The 25,337-nt window shown below is 48.5% G+C and overlaps 1 protein-coding gene across 1 annotated transcript; it reads left to right on the top strand.

The window, feature by feature from the left end:
- Positions 1–13,409: 13,409 nt before the first annotated feature.
- Positions 13,410–17,938, top strand: PtA15_17A404 (uncharacterized protein; the record flags this gene model as incomplete). Its single annotated transcript, XM_053164518.1, has 5 exons — positions 13,410–13,456; positions 13,578–13,841; positions 16,478–16,784; positions 16,871–16,957; positions 17,039–17,938. 5 exons carry the CDS (start codon positions 13,410–13,412, stop codon positions 17,936–17,938), a joined length of 1,605 nt encoding a protein of 534 aa, XP_053028477.1.
- Positions 17,939–25,337: the final 7,399 nt, after the last annotated feature.

Here is a 25,337-nt window from a genome sequence, read left to right on the forward strand (position 1 = left end):
ATATCGCATGGTCCAGTGCTCTTGCAAGAAAGCGGCTACGGCCTCGGACGTGATGCTGTTCAGGAATTTCGCCTCAACCCACCCGGAGAAGTCGTCGCGCGCGACGATCAGATACTTGGCACCGCTGGCCTTGATGTGCACAACGTCCATGGAGACCCGTCCGAACAGTGTCTCCTTGCCCGTCGGGTAACGAACCTCCAGCGGCTGTCGCAGATCCCTCTTCTGGCAAGCTCCGCAACTCCAACACCAGGACTGAACCGCTTTTTTTAGAGACGGCCACCAGAAACGATCGGCCGTGCGACGATAAGTCTCCGCCGTCCCGCGGTGGCCCAAGTCCTCATGTAAACGCTGAAGGATCTCGTTTTGCTTGCTAGGAATTGTGACGACTATCCTCGGCAGCGGGCTACCCCGCTTCATGAGGCGCCCGGCTTGAACGAAGAAATCTGAAGCCTTCCTCCTTAACGCCTGAAAAGTTACCGAGTCCATTCCGACGGGCCGCGCCAGCGTTGTGAGATAATCTTCCAGCTGCCTCCAAAAGCCCTCCTGAAAGCCGGTGTACTCCGAAGCCACGTCAACCGAGAAGGCGGCCAGAGGTCTAATAATGGGAGCCTCTTCGTCGAATTCCGAGGCTGGAGGATCGGATTCTTCATCCCCTTGGGGTCGCCGTGAGAGTCCGTCCGGCATTGTGAAAGACTTGCCAGGCCGATGAATGATATCGAAGGAGAATAGCTGTATGAAGGCCACCCAATGCGTCATTGGCGCGTTGGGGAGGCTCGGGGCGTTGACCATTTGAATCAATGACTGAGCGTCGACTAGCAAGTCAAAGTGCTGACCCCAGAGTACCGTCTGGAGTTTCTTGAGGATCCGGGCGACGCCGCACAGCTCGAGCTTGGATTGCGAGTACCGCGATTCGACTTTGGAAAACAACAACGACTCGTAGAGAGCGGGGCGGTCCATTCCATTCGCATCTTCCTGAGTGAGCACCGCGCCCGCCGCGTGGAAGCTAGAGTCAACCGCCAGCCGTATCTTTCCCGCCTCTGGCCCGTAATCAAGCTTGACGAGTACAATGTCATGCCCAATCAATCGCTTTAACCCCCCAAACGCTTCCTCGCAATCCGTGGTCCAAATAAAATCCGCGTCCTTGCGCGTCAGACGTCGGAGGGGCAGGCATAGTTGGGAGAGGTGAGGAATGAAAATCCTGACGTACACTACCACGCCCAAGAAACCCCGCACTTCCGTTGCATTCACCGGGGTCGGCCAGGCAAGAATCTTATTGACCTTCGTTTTCGCCATGCGCCTTCCCTCCTTGCAGACGACTTGTCCTACGATTTCTAAGGCGGGAACGCATGCGGCGAGTTTTGACGCTGAGACTGTAAGCCCCGACTCCTCAATCCTGAACAGAATTCGCTCCAAAGTCTCCGCGTATTCCCAAATGAAGCGCCGGATTCCCGGGTGCCAATCTAGACAAACATTCCCGTAATCAGAAGCCGGCCCCTTGATCCCGCCATCGTCGATAAAAATGCCGGCGTGATCGGGAATCTCGTCTTGGAGGATCCAGACCATTTGTGCCTGGTACACGGCGACCAAATTGGTTGCCCCCTGCGGCAGCCGGGTCAGCTGGAATCTTCCGAGGGGAGTGTCAAAGGTAGTGAGTGGCCTGGAGATCGGATGGAGTGCGCGCTCGTCGTAGCCGCCCATGATGTCCCCAAGCCCGTAGCAGGCTCGGCTGGAAAACGATTCTACAAACTCTTCCGTAGCTGGCGGAACCCCCGCGTCCCGCACCGTGACTTTGTTGAGAGGCTGCAGATCGTGGACAATCCGCAATTTGCCGTTACTCTTGACCACACAAAAAACCGGGCTACTGTAGCTCGACGTAGATTGCTCGTACAGACCAGTGCTGATGCGTTCCCTGATGAGCCGAATGTATTCGTCCATCTTGGCCGCCAGAATAGGGATTTTCTTCTTTTGCCAAGGGTCATGCTCCACAACGGGGATGATATAAGGGAGACCGTATGACTCCTTCAAAAGGCCCCGCTCCGACTCTGTAAAGGCGATAGATCGGTTACGCAGTGACAGGACATTTTTGATGAGTTCCAGCTCGTCCGGATAAAGCCAGCCTTCTGGGCCAAAATTCACCACCGCCAGTCGCTCCTCCGTGACTCGGCCTCGCAGAATGAAAGGACCCGCCAGTGACCGAGAAAGTCCGCAATATGGATCACGAGAGAGAGAGGGGCGCTGGAGCGGCGGGTTGAGTCCCTGCGGCATTGGTTCGTTTACTGGCTTGATCTTGCGCGCTACGGGCTTGTACTTTGCAGCAAAAGAAAGTAATCCTCCTTCTCGCCAGGAATCCACGAGAACCCGCTGAGCCGAAGGGCTCAACCCGACAACCAGCAGACGCCCAGTCCGATGCTCCGCGCCGTCCTCGAACGCCGACTTCTCTGAGAAAGAAAATCCGGGACAAGGCGTGTGGCTCACAAGTGTGGCGCGTGGTAGGTTTTTCAAAAGCTGCGGGGCATCACGCCTCGGAGGTGCATATTGGGAGGTACTTACTTTCACTCCAAATTGCCCCCACAGCGGACCGAACTCCACCACTCCTTCATCGCACGCCAATTTCCAAGAGAATAGTTTAGACTCATCGCGGAGACGAATATGATCGGATGTAGATAGTTTCACCTCTTTGCAGACATGCCTAGTTTAACCTCGTCGCAGAGGATCGGAAGTTTAGCCTCATTGCGGAGGGTCTTTGCAGACATGCCTAGTTTAACCTTGTCGCAGAGGGCCGTTAAAGGCGAAACTAGTTTATTCTCGTCGCGGAGACGAGAGTCGGAGATTAGTTTATTCTCGTCGCGGAGACGAGAGTCGGAAGATCGCGCCACCAGGAGCCTAGGAGCAGAGCCAGAATGTTGCGGAACGCTCACGAGTGTGGCACAAGGTAGGGTTTTCGATGATGCGGTAGCAGCTACCCGGAGATGCATACTGTGGAGGGGACTTACTTCTGTACTCAGCGCCCCTCCGGTTAGCCCGCGCTGCATGTCCGTCCTTGCGCTAGATGCCGAAGCTCGTCGCGATGTTCTTGATGGGTTTAACGGAAAAGAATTCGAAAAATGAGGAAATGGAGATCGGAAAGGAATCGGACTGATGTTTTTGCGGATTTTTCGATTTTCTTGATGTTTTTCGCTTTGATTTTCTTTGAGAGAATGGGACGAAACTCCAGAGATAGGGGTTGAGACGGAAGAAACGGATGAATTGAGAGGAGAGCGGGTCTCGGGGAGAGCAGTCGATTCCTTGGTCAGAGTTTGAGACCCTATATTAAAACTGCCAAGTTGCGAATCGACTCCATTCATAAAAAAGGCGAGTCCTCCGAAGAGTCCTCCAGGATGCGCCCGCAATGGGCCAACACCCCCTTTCTTCCATAAGACGGGAACTCCCGCTCCCACCTGCCCTTGTCGACTGGGCACAAAGTGACCTCGATATTGCGTCCACTAGAATCAGGAAGAACAATCCGTTCGCCTGAGGTCGGGGAAAACATAAGAGTCGCACTGAAATCCATCAAAAAGGGCCGCCCGAGTATAAAGGGCCCGTCGGCTCTGGTGATCCAGAAGTGACACGACCCGACGATCGAGCGGCCAATCCGGACAGGAACATCCTCTGCGACGCCAATCAGCTCGCACGCTTGATTATTTATTCCATAAACGGCCGAACTAAAATTCACCCTCGGGGTGAGGTTCAACTTGACCGCCATTGTATCCGAGATGAGGTTAAGCTGTGAGCCTGAATCCACCAAAGGTGTTGAGAGGGATTCCCCCTCTCCCACCGCACAGTTGAGGTATCCGAGAGGGCAGGAGTATAGGTTAGGGTCAAAATCACCTTCCGGGTCGATACCTTCAGCCAAAGTTCCCGAGTTAACTCTCACATCCTCAGCCCCGACCTCGATACGCCTACGAGACACCCATTTCTTGACCCCTTCAGCGACTGCTGGCGAAGCGGCACACAGCTGAGAAACCGTCACGTCGGGTACCTTAAGATCGCCGATCTTGTGAAGAAGCTCGTTTACCACCTCGGGCTGCTCCCTAAGCACATCTCTCTCAAACCGCACCCTAGGTTGCAGCGCTGTCGCCTTCGGTGAGGTAGTTGATCGGCTAGGAACGTTCTTAGCTGAAGGAACATCGGGATCCGGGTCATTCATGATTCGGTCGAAGAGCTCGGGCTCTTCGTCTGGACCATCCTTGCTGGGCGAGACTTCTTCTCTCGAAGGTTTTCGGATCGGGCGTCTAGCTTGTGAGGCCGGCGCCAAGGGCGCCTTGTATAATTTCGGGTCCTCGTGCCGCTTCCTCCCGGCAGGGTCCGCCTCGTACGTCCCTGAGAATGACTGCGAGGAGACGGCCGGCGGGTACCAAGGATCTAGAGAGCCGCACCCTGTCTTGTACTCTGCGGAAACGGAATTTGACGTCGGCCGAGTGGGAGTGGTAGGTCGAGGTGGATTTGAAGAAGATCTTGGTTGAAAAGAAGCGACCACGTGGCGAATGGGGCGACTGCGGTCAAAAGGAATGAGAGCCCCGTTGGGCAAGAAATAATTCGTCCCTTTTTGCTCAACCAGGCCCGCCTCCTTATCCTTCTGTAGCTCGAGACAACGCAGCGTGCCATGGTTCTCCCGATGGCAGTAGAAACAAATCATCGGTCCACGCTCAGCCGAAGCTCCCGTTTTACCGGATCCTTGCTTCATGTATTGTTCAAAAGCCTTGAACATCTTCGTGAGCTCGTCCATTGAAGCCTCAGGTTTCGGAACCGTAGACGCGACTGCCGGGCGCTGATCGGAACCCATCTTCTTCATAATCTCATTTGCCTCTTGAAACGGCGAAACGACAGGAACAGCCGATCGGCTGTCTTCAAACGTTAATGCTGTCTGCTCCCTCATCACGGCGTCAACGGCATCCTTGAGAATCTTGAAAGCTGGAAGTTTGAATCGATTATCCAACGTAGTGACCATAGTCTTGTCGCGGACCAATTTCCGGCGTATTTCGTCCTGAACGGGTGGCGAAAAGGCCTGATAATACGAGTTTCTGATCTCTTCGACTGAGTCGATATGGGCCTTGGACAGCAAATATGACTGGATCGGCTCCCACGATTGACGAAAAGTCTGGTAGTCGGATGCTGAGACCACACCTCCCTTCTCTGACCAAGCTTGGACCAAAGACGTCAGGTCTCTCGTCGTGAATCTTGCGGTGTCGACCTTTCCCCAATAAGCAATCATAGCCGCTTTGAGCTTCGGCCAATCGGGAGGACTAAATTCATCCAGCGTCTCGAGGATGTCCAGGAGCTCGTCGTTGGCGAGAAACAAACGAATTTGTTTTGCCATATCAAGCTCGGTAGCCTCATCCAAACCGGCCACCATCTCGTAGGTTTCGATAAACCTCTCGACCTTGGTTCCATCGAAAGAAAGCCTCTTGTTTGGCGACTTGATCTTGACCATGGCGGCGACTCCTATCGAGAAGAGAAAATTGACAGACGACGAAGAGCGGCTCACAGCGTGGCAGGTAATGCTAACGACAATGTAGAGAACCCTGGAGGTGCACTATGGAGGGGACTTACTTCTATCTCTCCTATGCCCCGCCGCTGAACTCCTAAAAAGAAAAAAAGAAAACAAAAAAAAACAAAGAAACGATCGAGTCCTCAAACGTCTTGATCCTCAAACGTGGACTAGGCCGAATTGAGCGGAACAAACGACGAAACAATCGAGTCTTGATAGTTTCGGAGCAGAAAAAAACAAACTCCGTTCAGCTGAGATTCTCCAGATTTGGGTGGATAATAGATCGGGAAAAGAAGGAATAAGCAAAAGTATAACCGCCAGTCGCCTCAAAACCACAGTCCGAGACTGTAAATCTTGAGGTCGCTGGTTCGATCCCGGCTCGGGGGACCAAATATGGAGCTCCGTCCGGTGCTAGGCCGGCGGCAGCGCTGGGAGGGGAAAAGATGCCTAAGAGGCTGCCCTCTTGAGTGGTCTGGAAAAGAGTCGAGTTTGATCGAGCTGATAGCTGGGGAAGTGGTTTTTGAGGTACGGCGGGGAGTTGATCTTCGCCGGCGGTTTTGTTGGAATGTCTTGGGAAAAGGGATTGGGCGCTCGTGCGCAGAATCGGGAAGTATCGGATCGAAAAGAATCAATTGCTGATAGCCTCTGCCTTGGATCAGAACAGAATGCTATGGCCTCCTATCCTCCAAGTTCGCCGGGAACTTGGATTCCTGGAGGCCTGTCACAACCATGTCATCCTCTCCTCGCGCGCCGTGCGCGCGCACAAAACACAGACAACAGAGACAAGGAAAGAAACAGACAACAACAACAAAAAAAGAGGAGAAGGAGACAAAGGAACAGAACCCAGAAAAGAAACAGAAAACCGCCATAATAACCATGAGAAATAAAAGGGGAATCAGGAGACATAGAAATAAACATGACAAAAGGCAAAGAGGAAGCAAAAAAAAAAAAAACCAGAAATAAACCCACAGACAACCCTGTGTTAGGACCAAGAAAGAGAAGAAAAAGGGGGGGGGAGAAAAGGGAAGTAAGTGGAAGAAAAGAAAAAAAAGAAGGAGAAAAGAGGATCTTGAAGGTCGAATCTTGAGGTCCGGAAGTCATGCGCCGCCTATTACTGAATCCTGAAACGTGCACCGGCTAGGCCACCACACCGGTCAGACCAACTTGTCATTGAGAGTAGCACCTCCCCTTGATGACTGGTACACACCGGTCATCCAGAGGAGGCACTGCCAGCATATTTGACTGGGATGAAGAAATCCCAGTTTAACTGGGATGCACTCAACCAATTTAAAATGGGCTGATCTCATCCAATGAAATATGAACCCAAGGGGGGTACCTTGGATTTATATTTCATCAGTTGAGATCAACCAAGTTTAAATTGGTTGAGGTCATCCCAGTTTAACTGGGATACCCTCAACCTAGCCAATTATGCTGGCAGTGAGGTGTTATTCCCCTCAATGACCGGTCTGATGGGTCATCAAGAGATGTGACTCACCTCAATGACCGGTGATGACCAGTCATTGAGAGGTGTGAGCCCTCTCAATGACTGGACTGACCAATCATTGAGAGGTGTGAGCCCTCTCAATGACCGGTGATGACCGGTCATCAAGAGGAGGTTTTATTACCCTTGATGACGGGTGTGAGCAATCATCAAGGTGTGAGTCCCCTCAATGACCTGTCTGTGCCAGTCATTGGGAGGTGTGACCGGTCCGAGCTGGTCACCAAGAGGTGTGAGTCCCCTCGGTGACCGGCACAGACTGGTCGTTGAGAGGAGATGTTACTCCCCTCAATGACCGGAACAGACTGGTCATTGAGAGGTGTGATTCCCCTCAATGACCGGCGGTCCGGCACAGACTGGTCATTGAGAGAAGATGTTAATCCACTCAATGCCGGTCTGTACCGGCCATGGAGATCAGGAGGTGGCAGCTGGCATTGATTGGGGTGTGTTTCTACATAGCCCGGTTGAAGTTGTAGGCACTTCAGCTCTGGCTGGAGTGCACAGTACTGCACTCTCCTTTTGAGGAGGAGAAATATCAGGAATGGAGTGCTGGGAGAATGCACTCCAATCTGATGGAGTGAGACTCATGGGCACTCATTACATTTCCTGTCCACTGGAGTTCTTTGTGGTGCACTCCAAAGAGTCTTGAGTCCCCGTTTCTGCACTCCAATTGACTTGGAGTACTCTAGTCTGTACTCCAACAATCATTGGAGTGCACACTCCATAAACTCACTTTTGGAGTGCTTTTGGGATTTTTTTGGAGTGCATTTAGGCTGACCCTATTTTTTTCAGTTCATAATTTTATGATTTTATGGTGTTATGATTTTATGCAAGTCAACTTTGAACACCCTAAATGTCTACAATCAATTAATCTCTTTCCAAAGTATGTATGTATATCCTGAGAAAGAGTATTTCAATTTTCAGACTTAGGCTAGGAGTATAATTGTGGCATCATAATAAATAGACAATCCAGAGAGTACTCCATGAGTACCACAAATATTCCATAAAGCTTAGATACTGGGACCTGAGAGTGCAGCAGCAAAGACGCCTTGGCCTCTATTTTACATTATAGATCCATTGCAATTTGTATAACACTATTGTGCTTGTTAGAGATAATGATAAGGATTTCTTTCCTTGTAAGTTAAGAATTTACATTCTAACTAGGGAACTCGCGGCTGCACCACGGGAAATGAAATTGGATACAAACCCTCTGAAATAAATAGGACGGTTCACGTAGGGATTTTTTAACCCTGCTGATGTTATAAATCAGCAAGCCTTCCCAGCCAAATTGGCTGGGACCGTGGGATAAAATTTATTTTGGTCTTGCTGATTTTGGCCCTACGTGAACCGTCCTAATACCAGATCACCTCTTGCTTGAGAAATAATTAACAACACTAACTCAACAGTTTTTTTGTTTGCAATTATCATTGCAACAAATGATGTGAAAACTTGTGCAAGTACAATAGCAGCAGCGGCCAAGCACTGTTTTCAGCTCCCGCACAGCAGAAAACCGCGACGTGTGCTTTGAACTTCGCGCAGCGCAGTGATTTTATTGCGCTTATGCTGTAAAATAACGCAACAAAAGTGGTGCAGCAATTGGCGGCACATCTCTTCACTTTTCGCGGCTTTTGCTGTGAACAGTGGCTATAGCTTGGCGGGCTGCTGCGCTCTTTTGCGCTGAGACATAATTGCTGGAAGTAGCAGTATCGGCCCGGAGTTTTTTTCATCATTCCAACCACAGACCACAAGAAAAGGCCCATTTCATCCCAGAATTTGATCCAACCCAGCTTTCTCAGCAGAATCTGAGGCTTTTCAGTGCTCATTGCAACACATTTCCCCGCTGTTTTAGTGCTCATTTCATTGATCAAAATGATATTACTATTTCAGGGAGAGTTTCCTCTTTTGAGCACCCAGCGCAGCCGGTTTTCGCCATTTCAGCGCTTAGCGCAGCAAAAGAGTGCTACTGATCAGTGGTATTGAAGAGTTTTTTTGCTGCTAGAAAAATCAGCAAAAAGCGCAGCAGGCCAACCACTGTCAGATACGCTAGCAAAGCTGAAGGCTTTGGATGAGCAATAAGATTCAGCTATTCAACATTGTCTTACATTCCACAAGAATTGCCAACAAAATGTTGCCCAAAGTAAACACTTTAAACCCTCTGTTCCATTGCGGGTCAAGGCTAGGTTGCCCTGTTTCCAACTTTATGCAGATTCAGTCTATTTGACCCCTGATGCATCACCAATTATGGAAAATCCAGAGCAGCCTTTGGGCATTGAGCGCAACACCCAATACTTGTCTCTAATGACAATTGAACCAAGCTTTTGGTTATGGTAAAAGCTGTTCAGTGGTGATTCCTGGTCAAGATACTTTGTCATAGGCCTGTGAAGCAAATGTATCATCTTTTTTTGGATAATTGGATTCTCCTTTTTTTTTCCTTCCTGCCCCTCGCTGCATCAATAAAAAAATCAGTCACTTTGGTTCTGATTATTTGGCTATGGTTATGTAGGCTCACCAAGAATTTGAAGGAGTACCTACCAATCAAAGACCAAGTGATTCAGGTTTTGAAAACTGATTGGGATCAAGCATGCAAGAATCATGATGAACCAGAACAAAAGATGAAGGGAGAAACATAAAAATTACAGGAAGCAGTAATGAAACAAAAAAACAAGACCAGCATGTTCAGAAATTGACATAGATTATAGAAAGCATGTCCTGTGAAATCAAAAATATGAGGATGAAGTGTGAAATCAATTCTGTTGAAGAGCAGATTTTTTTCCCCTGAGGACGTGTATCAATTTCTTGGGGGAAAGCATACACAAGCTGAGCTGCACAAAAATTGCCAAGCAGCATAGGAACTTACAGTAGAATATTAAAAACACCGCTTGTTTCCTTTGCAGGGCATGCGAGTGAAAAGCACCAACTTTTTCCCGCATTTGAGGATGCGGATGAAAAGCGCCTGACAGCTGAGAGGTGCGATGTCCCGGGTCTTGGAGCCTACATGTGTATGCCGTAATAGGCACCAGCCTTTTCCCTGCCTTTGCGGCTCTCGGCCACTTTGTTGCTTATCTTTACCTTTCCATATCCTTCTTATCACGGAACTCTGGCCCACTCACGTATCACTATTACAAGCCATCTCATGGCCTCTCTTGTGCCCGCTCTTGGGTTCTCATATTATTTCTAGCCGCTCTTGGCCATTGGTCTTTGTGTACCTACCTTACCGGTCTTATCGCAGCCGCTCTCGGCTGCCTACATATATATCATATCACTATAACCAGGCCCCCGCCCACTCAATAGGAAAGAGGAGCAAGAGAAGTGATTTTACACTTCGAGGTTGAACAATGGACACAAAGAGGAGAGATTGTAGCGCTTCAAATGGCGCAGAGAACAAAGCAAATGTGAGAGACAAAGAGAACAGAATAGACAAAAGCTGAAGGTGCTGGGAGAGATGAGGTTTTAGGGAGCGAGAGAAGGGTATAAATAGAGCACTTTGGGCAGAGGACGGAGGTCAAGGCGCCGGAGTTTCAGACTCATTATGGTAGCCTTCAGGAGGCGAAATGCTGGAGTTTTTTTTTTGAAAACTGGGAAATCTCTGTAGGAGATTGATGCTCCATTTCTAATCACAATGCCGGAAAATTCCTCTTCTCTACCTCCATCCCTTTTTCATTCTTTACCAAACATATTTTCAAAAATAAATATAAAATTCCTATTACTACTGGGTTTATTGGTAATAACACGACCCCGCTCCTTAGCCGGAAGAAAACCAATCATTTCTCACATCTATCTGAGAAGGAACCTCCTATAGTTTCTCTATCAGGAGAGGCTAGGTAAATCCAGCTACAGAAGTCAATCAAGGCTAGAAAGTAAAAAATAAAAGCAACTCTGGATCAAAGAATTTGTAAAAAAACCCTTCATTTTCCTTCATCTCTATTACTATTCTCTCTATCTCTTTGTATCTAGTTTATAGTAATGTAATCTATTTGCCATAAAGTTTTCCAGCCTGTTCTCCACAACAGGAAATTGGCTGACACTATGCCTTGCTGTCCAGTGTCACTCTCACAAGTTGCCACAGTTTCCTTGGGCCCACAGTTTCCTTGGGCATGTCCTTTTCCACAGTGTCCTTGGGTTCATCCTCCAGGACCACACCATCTTGTAAAACCTTCCCTTGGGGCTCACAAGGAGTCACAAGTGACTCTCACATGTCACACACTTACATATAGCCCAGTTCTCTCACTGACAAGGGGCTTGTATTGGTTACAACCACCTGAAATAGGGCTGACTGGGGGCAACTGATGTAATATTGGTCTACCAGACCAATGTTATATTGGAAGGGTCCACTGATACATTATCCCTGTTGGAGGCCGGGATAACCAAGGTGGTAAACTTACATTATCTTAGTTTATCTATAGCTAGGCATATACTAAACATTGTACATATATGCATAACTACGGCTGCACCAACCTTGTACTTAATCTCATCAGTGCACCCGGTACTGGTCCTCTTCTCTTCCTCACCAAGATTGGACCAATAACCAGTGTGCTTGTGCTTACCCATGATGAATCTCTTACCATCAGATTTGCATTCACTCCCCTGAGTGTCTTATAATCCCTTTGTTGTAATGTATCAGTGGGCCCCAGCAACATAGGATTGATTGCGGAGACCTTGCCTCTGGTCAACAATTGGTACTTACATTCCGCTATCCATAGGTATTTTTGTAACATAACTTCCCACCGTTACCAGACAACGTGTTATCATTATCTGGTAAAATATGCCTGTGCATGTTTGGATAATGTAATGGAGGTGGATTTCATACCGCAAAAATAACGCCAGTAACGCGCTAACCGTGTTATCTGGTGTGACAGTATTAATTTTGTAGTGCAGCTAACAATACAGTTAGTGTATCAGCCAACCATTGGAAGCAGATCTAGACTACAGTTCTCTGCAAAAATGAAGTTTGTGAGCCTGTAAGACAACATCTCCAGGGACTGCAGATTCTATGGGAAGTCCTCCAGTCAATATCCTCCCCCCGCTCGGTGCCTCGGACCTTCCGGTTGAATGGCATTGAGCTACATTGGGTCAGAGCATCTCCAACGGACTCGCTAAAGCGTGACTCGCAACCCCAATTTAGCGAGTCGGGCGAGTTTTTGTGGTCCAACGGACTCGTACACCCGGGGAGTCCATCCACGGGGAAATCACGCGGAATCTACAAGGACTCCACGTGGTAGCCGCGCGCGAGGTCGGACCAGCGGCTGCTGGTCCACACGTTCACGTGACCTCCACCAAGTGGATCACGGGGGCACCTCGTGATGGCCCCAAGGATTCCACGGATACTTACAGATGTGTACCCGTGGAATCCACGTGGCCACGTAGGTGTGGCTGAAAAATTTAGCGGGAGGAGCCCGACAAAAATTGTCATCATTGGGACTTGAACCCACACCAAACACAGGGAGCCTGGGTGAGAGGGAGTGCTACACAAGCACTGCCCGCAAACGGGTGACAAAATCCGGATTTTGTTGCGCTGACGAAATCCAAATTATGCCTCAAGTTTGAGCCCCGGTGCTGTCGTCACCTGCCCTGGCTTTTGTCACCTCCGGAAGGTCACCCCTGGCTTTTGTCAGCTGCCTTTTGAATCTCAATCCTCGGCTCACATTGCTACCACCCTTAACAAAACACTGCGGCATGAATCCCGAGAAACACAGCGGCATGAATCTCCAGATATGTACCTTTCCTGTATGCGTTCCCAACAAACGGTTACATCACCCGGTGGCAAAACAACCCGGGGCTGTTACGTCCACCCATCTACCCGTCAAAGGCATTGGCCTCAGGCAACTAGCTCTCTGGATGGACTTCTCAAATTGAAGTCAGCACTTCCATCTGTTGCCCCTCCCCGTGAAACTTCAACAACCAGTGACTCCGAATCCGAACAAGACGAAAAAATTATAGAACCTGAATGTATAAGTCAGTTTTCTAGTTTGGTTTTGTTCTTCCGTTGAGTCCTACCTTTGCTGACCACAGCTGCCATTCCCACTCTTCAACAGGATACATCTACTATTTTATAGCGTGGTTCAGCTTGATATGTGGTGTTAGTCAGAGCAACTGTTGAATAGCACGAGATTAATCGTGCCAGCGGGGGTCTCATAGCACCCACGACTCTTGACACCAATGAATTGATTCTCGACGATGTCGATACGGCCAATACTGTGTGCTTGGGTGAGAGAGTTCAGTTGGAGAAAGATATCTAGGACATCAGTGGCTTTACCAACGACTTCGCGTTGTTTGGTTGAGGGCTTGTAAGCCACCAATTTGCTAGTCACCCCTCGAGTGAATGTAAGGTCGATTCATTGCGGGCCATCCGCACTGGCCTCCTGGAGATCCTTCATAAGCTTCCACATGTCTTTTGGCGGTGTCACGTCTGGCTCCTCCAGGATCCCAGCCTTGTACGAGATGTGATGCAGGTTCTTGTCCGTTGACCAAGGCTTGGCAGCTCTTTGGACAACCGGGATGCCCTTCTTGGCGGCGTATTTCAGGAGGTCGGATTGACCCGTGAATCGGTTGTAGAACTCCGGGAGCCTCCAGGGTGCAATCATTTGTCACTACTGAGCTCAGCAAGATCCTCTATAACGGTTATTGGTTCAGTCCCAAACGGGAGTTCGTGCAAAGCGCCCTTGAGGCCAGCCAGAAAAACGTGAACGGCCGCGTCCAACTGTCACTCTACAAGGGCAATGTCATTGTTGACGGACGCGCATCTAATGAAGGTCTGTATGATGCCAAGGAAAGTAGCATGGATGAAATGGGCGGCTTTGAGCCCACGGGTACCAGCGCGTGCATGCAACTCACAACTGTCATCTACATAGAATGCAGTCTCAGCTATTTAGGTGGTATGATCATGTCACTCAAAGAAGAAGATGAGGTGATCTGTTAGCGGATTGGTTGGCAGGACGGGCCGGCAAAGAACAACCTGGGTCAATTCATCTGAGGCCACAAGGAGCCAACTCATCAACACTCATCAACGCCCTGGGGATCAACTGTCGTTGGAATTCCCCCTATCCAAACTTTTTCATCACCTCCGCTCCGGTCACGGTCATCTAAACGCCTATCTCTTTTGGTGCAAACTCAAGGCATACCCGGTCTGTGACACGTGCAACGTCAACGAGACGGTGGAACATTTTATGATTTATTGTTGATCTTATGCCCGGCAATGACAGAAATTACGAAAAACACTGAAAGCCCTCAAGCTGCGATCAGTTTCTTTAACATCAAGATACCTACTAAATGTCCCAAAAGCCACACTAGCAGTGGCCCTCTTTCTCCGCAATTCTGGCCGGTTTTTGGACACCCAAAGCTGCATCTTCCCTTCAACGGACTTGTCAATGCTCACATTGCTGGGCGAATCGCCCCACCCCTGATTCACCCCTTCCGCTCTCCCCCTAGTTTGCATTTCTCCCTCTTTCCAATTGTCTCTGCTTTCTTTCCTTTCTCTATTATATGCTGCTTTTCTTCTTTGGATCTTGTATGGGAAAATTTGTAGCCCGTGGGGGCATCTCATTGTGTTGGCGGTAAACGCGCCAGTTCTACTGGTACTTTATAGTGCGCAATGTCAAATCAAACTGCACTCAAAAAAAAAAAAAAAACAGGTGATCTGTCATACTGATCATAACATATGCACGTTCCTAAGGAGAGTTTGAGGCTTGCCACGGTTGAGTCATGTCAATGAAAGGATGAGTACATATTTATTTGTACAAAGGAAGGTTTGACTACGGCACCGCCAAGCCAGTGTGAACTGAGTTGTTTGGAACTTGGGATGAGCTGACAGGTTGGTTCATAAATTCAGCTGACAAAATCCGTGGGTGACCTGTTGGAGGTGACGAAAACCACGGCAGGTGATGACAGCGCCGGGACTCGAACTCGGGGCAAAATTGGGTTTTTGTCAGCGCAACAAAATCCGGATTTCGTCACCCGTTTGCGGGCAGTGAAGGCAGCCATTTCACATTCCTGTATCACGCTTTTGTACACTGTATCAACCCCCCAAACGATGGTTTGCAATTGGGTTTGCAATAGGTTTTTTTCTTAAGTTTTTTTTTTCAAGTTTTTTTTTCCTCTCTTCAAAATCGAGTTTTGTCGGACTTTCAAAACCTCAGGACCAGCCTGAGGTGGTCTTGGCTGGAAGTAAAAAAAAAAAAAATGCCGTGGAACCGACGTGAGCAACGAGCTGACGTGGTCTCCACGCGTGCCAGGAAGGCACATCGTGGAACCGACGGGGAAAAGTGTGAAGCCCATCGGTTCCACGTGGAAAAATAGCGTTTCGTGGAACCGACGAGCTTACCGAGGGGTTACCGAGCCGATCCTCGTCGGCTCCACGGATTACCCTCCTCTCGTCGGTTCCACAAACGGGCGGGGCAGGAAGTACCCCCGCCGTGTATATACGACTCGCCAAATGCCTCCCGAGTCGCCTCAACTCGCCACAGCCCTCCACTTGTGGCGAGTCTGCACCAACCCGACACTCGGCCCTCTTGGGCCGCACCTCGCACCCCACGCATGCTACACCAAACGCTACATCACCTACCGGCCCATCCTCACATCAGGTCATTGGTAGGATGACCGGTCGTTGATACCCACATATGACTGGTCATCGATAAGATGACCGGTCATGGGTATCAATGACCGGTCATCCTATTGATGACCGGGCATCGGGCATCAATAGTCATTGATACCCATGACCGGTCATTGATACCCATGACTGGTCATCGATCCCATGACCGGTCATCGAGGCCGATGGCCGGGCATCAACATAAATGAGCGGACATCAAGACCGATGACCGGCATCAATATAATGACCGGTCATCCTACCAATGACCGGGATCGATGCATGGCTGGTCATCGATAGGATGACCGGGCGTTTGACTCCGAGGATCGAAAGGATGACCAGGAGCTGGTCATCTACTTGTGTGGCTTGACGGGCAAGGTGTGGTCTTGCCGACGACGAGTTGGTCCAGCCTCTTGTCGGGTCTCGATTTCTGGCGAGTCCGCTGTGGACCGAGCCTGGGATACCCCGTTCATGTGACCCAGGGTCTGCGCGATCCAGGGACCGCTGGAGATGCTCTCAGCTGAAGGTTTTGGTCCGGTCCGACCAAAGTACCGCCGAGTCGCCGACTGCGGTGGCTTGCGCGCGGCGCAGGGACTCGGGCTGGTGCATAATCAAAATGGGTAGGATGGTCTACGGGTGAAGCTTTTTGGTTCATCGCATGTCAGCTACACTCCAGAATGTCTCAGTCATTATCAGAGGGTCTATCATCCGGAAGCTCAACTCAGCCGGAAGACAACAATGGCACTGGACAGGATCAATTAGAACTGACGATTCAAGACAAGAAAAAGCCCGAAGAAGATATGGAAGAACAAGAAGAAGTAACCAAGACGTTTGAAGAATTAGGACTGATACCCGAATTATGCGAGGCCTGTAGGGCCCTGAATTACAATAGACCAACCCCAATCCAAGCAGAGTCGATACCATATGCGTTGGATGATAGGGATATCATCGGACTAGCCCAAACCGGTTCAGGAAAAACGGCAGCCTTCGCCCTACCGGTCTTACAATCACTATGGAACGACCCCAAACCGTTCTTCTGTTGCGTCCTAGCACCGACGAGAGAGTTGGCTTACCAGATCTCTCAGCAATTTGACGCCCTGGGTTCGACTATTGGCGTCAAGACCGCCGTCATCGTCGGTGGGATCGATATGATGAGTCAAGCTATCGCTCTATCCAAACGGGTTGGTGTATTCAGCTCTATATCTCACTTCCCATCCAAGATCGAATTATATTGAACTCATCAGCTTATATTCGTATCTCCCTTCAGCCTCACATTATCGTGGCTACCCCTGGTCGATTGCATGATCATCTCGAAAATACTAAAGGTTTCAGCTTGAGGAATTTGAAGTATTTGGTTAGTTTGCTTGCAAGTGATAACCGAAGTTCACATACATCTACTGACTGATTGATCATGGTGTTTGTTTTTTCTGAAAAGATTATGGATGAAGCGGATCGTCTTCTTGACATGGATTTCGGACCGGTGATCGACAAGATTCTGAAAGTGATCCCACGAGAGAGAAGGACCTATTTATTCAGTGCAACGATGACCACCAAAGTAGCAAAACTGCAACGTGCCTCTCTAGTCTCGCCGGTCAAAGTTCAGATGTCAACAAAATACGACACAGTCGATGGACTTGTACAACTCTACATGTTCTTCCCATTCAAAAACAAGGACGCATATCTGGTATATCTCGTCAATGAGCTCAGCGGGAAATCGATGATTATCTTCACTCGAACAGTCTATGATGCCAATCGAATATCTATCATTCTACGCTTGCTGGGATTTCCCTCGATCCCCCTCCATGGCCAACTATCACAATCCACACGATTAAGTTCTCTCAACCAGTTCAAATCGGGGAATCGTTCGATCCTAGTCGCAACAGATGTCGCCTCACGTGGGTTGGATATTCCAACGGTAGACTGTGTGATTAACTTTGATCTGCCGACGAATTCCAAAGATTACATCCATCGAGTCGGTCGTACTGCCCGAGCAGGTAGATCTGGGAAAGCAATCACTCTAGTTACGCAATACGATGTCGAATTACTCCAACGTATCGAGGGGGTGATCGGCAAGAAGATGGAGGAATTTCCTCATGACAAGGAGCAAGTATTGCTCCTATCCGAAAGGGTTGGCGAGGCATCGAGGGAGGCAACGCGAGAGATCCGAGATGCAGAACGGAATGGCGGGAAGAAATCGGGTAAATTTCGTCGGAAACGGGCTGGCGCAGAAGGGGGCGCTGATGATGAAGGGGGTGCGCACGATCATAGAGACCGTGACGATGACGTTGTTCAAGCTGGGATGGCTCCCAAGAAGAGGAAGAAGCATGAACATTAACACCAGGCAGAATACATTAATGCTAGGCTGAATCTGGTATCAAAAACTGAAACAGACATGGATGATCAAACCCCCTATAATGTTGAGTTTAGTGGTCAGGTTCTTTGTGTTTCTTTTGCTTCTTCCATGTCATTTCCCTTTCACACACATTTCACGGCCTGTATGTAGTCTACCTGAGAGCAACCACCACCGTCAGGTCAATCTTTAGGTAGCCAGCACATTCCCGGAAAACCTCGCTTCTTTGCAACATGGAGTAGGCGTGAAAGGTCCTCATGTTTTTGACTCCATAGATATTCTTCCGAAAAGACATTCACCACCGCTCAACAGAATCGCTTGATCAGACTTTCAAGGGTTGTTGATTCACCTATTGAATTGTTTTTTGTCAAAAAAATGCATTCCAAAACAAACTTGAAAAGCATGACTCACCCATTCTAATTACATAATTGTCAAGAGAGTCAGCACTACAGCCATAAGCAAGCATTCTCAGAGGGCATGATATCTTTTGATATGGAGACAACCCAAGCTTCCCAGCGGCGTTCCGCTTCTGGAAAAAATAGTTATCATGCACCACAACCTTGTTGAGAATTTGGACAAACAAAATTTTGTGCATTTGAAATTGTCAACAAAACAGCTTCTCTGGATATGACGAGTTTTTGGAAAAGTAGTCCTTGCGTAGCTGGAGTTCACCTTGAAGGTGTTCACAATTGATAGTTTTTTGGCCGGTGAAGGAACTTGTGGTTATGGTACACGTTTATGCAGAGCTGTTTTTATTGATTGATAAACAGAATATTGAAAAAAAGAAAACTGTTTTCCTCGGGCGGGAAAAACAAATTTTGTATGGTACAGGCCCTTAAATTCTATCAAAAATTGGATATAATGTAGGACTTCCCGCCGATCTGGAAACCCAGATTTTCCCAGATTTCACAGGGAAATCTAGGCAGATCTCGGATTTGAGATGATTGAGCCCAGATTTCCCCAAAATATCTGGAAAAATCTGAGTTCCCAGATTGACGGGAAGTCCTCCAATGATAGGATATACACACCTGTGAACTGGAACTTGCTCTTTTAACTTCCTTTGGCTTTTCAGCTGGCGCTGTGGTGAACAAAAGAGTTCACTGCGTAGAAATGTCAGGACCTCCGCTGCTCCAAGATGATTCCCGGGTCAAGTCGGGTGATCTGGGAAACTCCGCTCTGCTCCGCAAGTACGTGTTGGGGCGCCATGATCAAAGGAATAAGTCAAGTAACATCTAAATAAACCGCAAAGACACGTAGAAAATCCGCAATAAACCGTAAAATTCACCATAAAGTACACAAAAGATAAGCTCCGCAAATATAACATCTCCGCCGTAAAGAATCCGTACCAGAGTAACCAAAAATGAAGTAAAAAAAACCCCTAGAAAAAGGAAAACTACATCCCATGATGGATTCCTGGGGGGGGGGGGGGGGGGAAACTCCCCCCCCCCCCTCCGTACAAAAGAAAGGGAAAAACAACATGAGAAAGAAAACCATCCTCCTCCGCCCGCCTCTCACGCACGCCATCCGCCAAGCCCCACTCCCACAACCACGCACGTCATCCACCCATTCCGCTCTCACGCGGATCTTCTGTCAACGTCTCCGCACGTCATCACCCACCGTTGGACTCCTCTTGCCTTAGCTTCCTCACCCCTGTCTAGCCTTCAATGCCGGGATCCCACACGCCGCCTCCGCCCCAGCTACGCCCGCTGATGTAGCCCGCTTTGGCTGCCACGGCTTCCCCCGTTCACAGCCTATACTATCCTGTCCGCGCCGGCCTGCTTAAGTTGAGTCCAGCTCCGCCGTTGACATAGCCCCGCGCTCCGCCTTTTGAACATTTCTCGCACTGTGCTGCTCCGCGCCAGCCTTGCGGAATCCGCAGCCCGCAACCTCCGCAAACCCGTGCGGACAATTTGGGTCCCCAACCCGGTTTTAGCATCACAGCGCTGCTATTGTATTGCTTGTCAAAGCGCTTTTGGAAGTATTATTGGAGCACTGCTTCTTTTTTAACAGGCTTCTTTGTCTTTTTGCCGGCGGTTTTTGATTGCACAGAATCTACATCGGACGACCGTTCTGCTGGCTGTTTCTGTGTTACTGGACAAGTCATCTTTACCCAAGAGTCAGGACTCAGATGATGGTGTCACCATGTTTGGTACGGTCACTGTAGAAGAAGAGTGCCTTGAATGGCGGGGTTGAGCCATTGATTGATCAGTTTCATATCCATCAATTGCGGACTCGGTTGACTTCTCTGCGCCCTGGGGTTCTGTTGAGTGGGATTGTAGCACCATGATTCTGTGAAGATTGGTGACTAAGGATGTGGCTGGGAGTTTTTTGAAGGCAACCAGTTTCCCCTGGAGCAATACAATTACTGTGTGGACTAGAGCCTGTGAAAAATATCATTGGGTTAGGGCTGTTTCACCCCTGGGAATTGAGATAACGCATTATCTAGGGGTGAAGCGCTATACAAGCACATTATCCAGGGGCGGAGCACCGTGCAGCACCTGCTTCATGGCAATAACGCACTATCCTGGAAAATTATCATTACGTTATCTGTTTCAGGATTCAAAAAAAACAATAATGTTACGGGTGCGTCAGGAAATCAAAAATTACGGATAGCAGTAACGTAGCTGGGCAGCAATTGAAAACACTACGTTACTGAGATAACATGGATAACATAGGGTAACGTAATTACCCAATGTTGGTGGCAGCTTTGGTGGCTCGGATTTGCTTGAAATGTTCCAAGGCAATCACATCCTTGGCTTGTTTGGCAAGCTTCATAGCTTCTCTATTTTTATTTTCCCGCTGTTTTTCTTCATCATCCCTTTTCTTCTTATCATATTTTTCCTTCTTCTCACGCTCAGTCTTTCTCTTTTCTTCCTCTATGTCAAAAACCTGTTGCTCAAACCATTCAGTTTTTTTGTATGCCTGGATAAAAGCAAACATGTTGTCGATCTGATTGTCAAACATCTCCCCTCCTATGAGTTTTCCAATCAAGCTGGGTTTGTAATTTATGTGTTTGAGCGCCTCTGCAACCAAGTTTGCCCTCATTGGTCCAAAGAATCTTGCCGCTTTGAATTCAGGTTTTGCACCCATCAGATCATTGTAGAATCCCTCAGAGTGAACTAGAAGGTCCTCTGTGATCTTCTCAATAGCAGCTTTTGGTAATTGGGTTTTATATTTCGTCTTGGTACGTCAATGCTTCTTTGGTTGGATGTAATCAGGGACACCCTCTGCAAACTGACTAGGATCATTCAAGATCCTGTCAAAGTTGTCCTTTGTGAACAATTTCACTAACTTTTGTATCTCTTGTGCAGCCTTGGGATTGCAATTCAACCATTTGCAATGATCAAACTTCAGGTGTGCCACTTGTTCTGCTTCCCTTTGGTAGTTTGGATCTTCTGTAGAGACAGGTATGTATCCATAACTACGGCACCATTAAATCTCATTAGTCCTGGATTCTCCGGAAAAAAGTCAGTAATAACAACAACTTACAGGTTATCCACTGCGTTGACTACCCTCATGCAGGCAGGGGTGACAGCATACGCGTCCATACGGTCATCATCAGTAAGCTGTTTTTTTCTGCTTTTGAGGTCTTTGACAGAGTTTTTCCCTTTTTTTCTCCTTGGCTCCATCAAGAGAAGCACTAATACAGGTTTTCCGTCCCGTCCACATTGCCCCATCATCTGGCTCATTGTTGACGGGTCGCCTCAGCCCATGTGTATGATGAAAAATTGGAGCAACTGAAATAGATTGCTTTGTTAGATGCTGAGAGAAACTAACTAGATAAAAGTAAAGAGATCAAATCTTGTAGGCTAAATTTTCCTGAAAGCAGAACAAGATGTTCTAGCTTAAGTGATAGGACTGTGGAATCTTGTAGTATTGAGCAGTTGCCTATATTGCCAATGCTACTTCAGCTTGTTGTGAGTAATTAGCTTGATCAGCTTAATCTCCTCAATTTGTCCTGTGCGTACAATAACGTAGCTGCTTGATCTGCTTGTCAAAAAGTGTTTGAGAAAGTCAGCTGGTTTGGTCTGGTAGACTTTGAGGCACATTGGAGTGCTTACTGCTTGTTGAGCTGTCTTTGATTTCCTCTAGGAGGTCGTCTTGGTTCTGGTTCTAGTCTTCCTTCCTCCTTGGCATTGACTGTTTTAGTTCTTGCTTCTGCATATGTAGAAACAATACTTTTTCAGCTATGCTCTGGGTTAGGTTTTGGTTCTGGGACCACGGAAGGGCTTACCATTCAACGCGACTGGGTCTGGGTTCTGGGGACTGCAGAAGGGCTTGCCTTTCAACGCAGCTGAGTCTAACCAAGCAGTGTCTATAATGGTTCCTGCTGGTGTCATTGTTATGTATTCCTACATATGACACATTGAACTTGCTTCCAGTTTTGGCCTGGGCCAAGCGCCATTGTGCTTGAGAAGATTGGGAATTTTTTGATTTTGAAGGCTTTCACACAGTCTGACTTGTCTTCATCACCGGTACACGCATGATAACGTCTGACCAGTCGGCTCTTGCTGTTGTAAGCATCTTTCTTTTTCTTGAAGGTGATCCCGTACCAACAGGAACTTAGCTTTCCCCAATTACACAAGGCCCACACATAAATCATGTGTGCCTCATCTATCACAATCAGCACCAGACGGCTCTGAAGCACATTGCTAAAATACAGATCAGTAAAAAATTCATTGTTTAGGAAGACTTCTGGGCTCTGCAAAGTTCAAACACAACCAGATCAGGACACAGATAGCAGGGCAAAAAAAAGACAAACCAGGTAAACAAAAGAGTAGTCTCCTCTCTTGATTTCCTCCACTAAGGCCTTTGTAAATTTCATCTTTCCCAGACTGATCACTTTGATTCCTGCTCTTGTTTTTTCTCAAACCTACACAAAAAAATGTTAATGTGGTGTTGTTTTGTTTACAGATGCATAACTGCAAGACTAACTTGATCTTTGCCTAACAAATCCAACGGGTTCAGAACTAGAACAACCTTCTTCCTCTGCGGCGCATACAGGTGAAAATAAAGCTCTGTGATCCTTGATTTGCCGTACCCCGTTCCCGCAAGTACAAAGCTGTGATAGCCACGGGCAAGGCTGCAGCCGGTATCTTCCTGTAGCTTCTTTGGAGCCTCTTTGTATTTTTTCTTTGATTTGTCTTTGACATACTCGATTAGATTATTGTTGTCCAGGTTTTTTATATCTTGCTTCAGTCTCAATGGTTTCTTCTTTCCTTTTGCTTTGGTCAGCGGAAATGTGGTCCTTGTGATGTGAGCATCTGCTGGATCTTGTTCTGATATCACTAGCAATGATCCGTCCATCGTTTACAACAGTTCTTCTATTTTCTTGTCTTCAACTCGAAGGGGTTTGTTGGATTCTTATCCATACCACAAGCCTTTTGATCTCAGTACCTCAGGTGGTTGTATGCGCCCAAGGGCCTTAGTCATCCAAATTAATTATGTACAGCAGCTCCGAGAAAGCTTTTGTTTCCGAACCTGCAATTCTGCCCCCCAAACTCAACTTCAACTTCAGCCACATCCCCCCTGTATTCTGGACAGCCTGGGTTATGCAGGGCTGTGGGGCCTGACTGGGCAGCCTGGTGCCCGGTTGATGGGCACAGGAGCAGACGACCGCTGGAATCAAAATTTGATGAGGAGTCCAACGGTGCTACTCTCCAAAGCTACAGCCATGTTAGAAAAGCTTCCAGTTGGGTAGGCCCAACTTTTGGGCTTCTTATTTCAGCCTCAAAGCATGTATGGCTCCTGTACATCAGGAATTCCATCAGAAGAAAAAAAAACTGGTTTCTTTGTTTTCCACTTCAAGGCCTCAAGGGCCCCACCATTGGATTCCTGGAGTGATTTTACCTTGATCTGGCCCTTTGCTGCTCCTGCCTCCCTCGCCCCTCGCCCAGCCCGGCACCCATTTCAAGCAAAACCAGACGCCTGAACAGGTTTTGACTGCGCTGTACAGGCCTGTGGCTGAAATTCAGAAATCATTTTCAGCCACACAAGCCCGCAAGCTTTTCTAACATGGCTATAAAAGCTAGCTATCACAAAGATAGCTTTTGCACCAAATGCATGTTCCTGTATCGCAACAGCTATACAGGTGGCTGAAGTCGAGTTTGGGGGGCAAAATCGCAGGTCCAGAAGCACAAGCTTTCTTGGAACAGCTGTATTCCCTATTTTCAACGGCTCAATTTGCCTGAAAAGAATTTTACTGACAAGAGGGGAACACAGCGCTACCCCCAATCACCTCCAATCATCTTTCTCGGGATTAAAAAGTAAACTACAAGGAAAATTTCAAAACAGAGGGCACGGCTGGATTTCCAGGATGCAAGCGCATCCATCGGTGCTTGTGACCTCATATGTAGCTTGCATAACAAGCAAGCTACAGCCTTGTGAAGTTCAACCAGATTTTCACCCAAAGCTCTACGCTCCACAACCCCCACTTAAGTCCTAAGTCCCTCCCTGCGTTTGGCGGCACTTCTTTCACCACTCAGCCCCACATAGGGGCTGACTTAACTAAGCCTCCCGGGACCGGGGGTGCAGAGCACCCCAATGCGGAGCATCTCCCATTCTTCGGAGGTCGCGCTTCGCGCGAGGGCGCTTCGCGCCAGCCCAGGCTGTACCAGGGCCCTCCGAAGCAAGGGACTTGTGATAAGTCAGCATAGGGGGGACTTTGTTAAGTTAGGCAACACAGGGACTTGCAGTCACAGGTGCATCCTACTGCATCGCACAACACCACGGAGCGCCCCCAACCGCGGTTTGACGTGGGACGCAATGTAGAGACAACCCCTGCGACCCCACCCTGAAGTTTTGGTGTCACCCGGAGCGGGAGTGATCACCACCCGCAGTCGGCGCAACCTCCCACGTAATTCTCACATTCAGGGTCCGCGGTTGGCAAATTCCTCACTTTGGCCTGCCATGGGCGCCGCTGTTGGGGTCCGGTGAGCGGTTCATGAATGGCCCGGCAAAAAGTATAACTTGCTACCGGGATCAAACCCAGAGCGTCACTGCACTTCGAGGAGGGAGGCAATATATTCAGCCTTGCCAACTGGGACACTACACATTTCTATGTTGGTCCTGCTGTTATTGTGTCATAAAGACCATTTCTCTAAATTTTGTCAGACAAAGTCTGCAGATTTGGACCATCCTTTTTTTCGTAATTTCTCACTTATCAACACTGGGTCGCTACGCTAACCATAGCAGTTAGCGTAGCGTAGCGCAGCGCAAATGCGCTATTTTTTAGCGTAGCGTTAGCGCAATTGCACACATATGCGCTAACGCTACGCGCACGCGGTGCGCAGCTATTTTAGCTGATAGCGTAGCGTTAGCGCAGATGCGCGCAATTGCGCTAACGCTACACATGCAGGGCGCAAAAGAGCGCACTCTACGCTGG

This window comes from Puccinia triticina, chromosome 17A (assembly GCF_026914185.1).
Source record: "Puccinia triticina chromosome 17A, complete sequence".
Lineage (NCBI taxonomy): Eukaryota > Fungi > Basidiomycota > Pucciniomycetes > Pucciniales > Pucciniaceae > Puccinia > Puccinia triticina.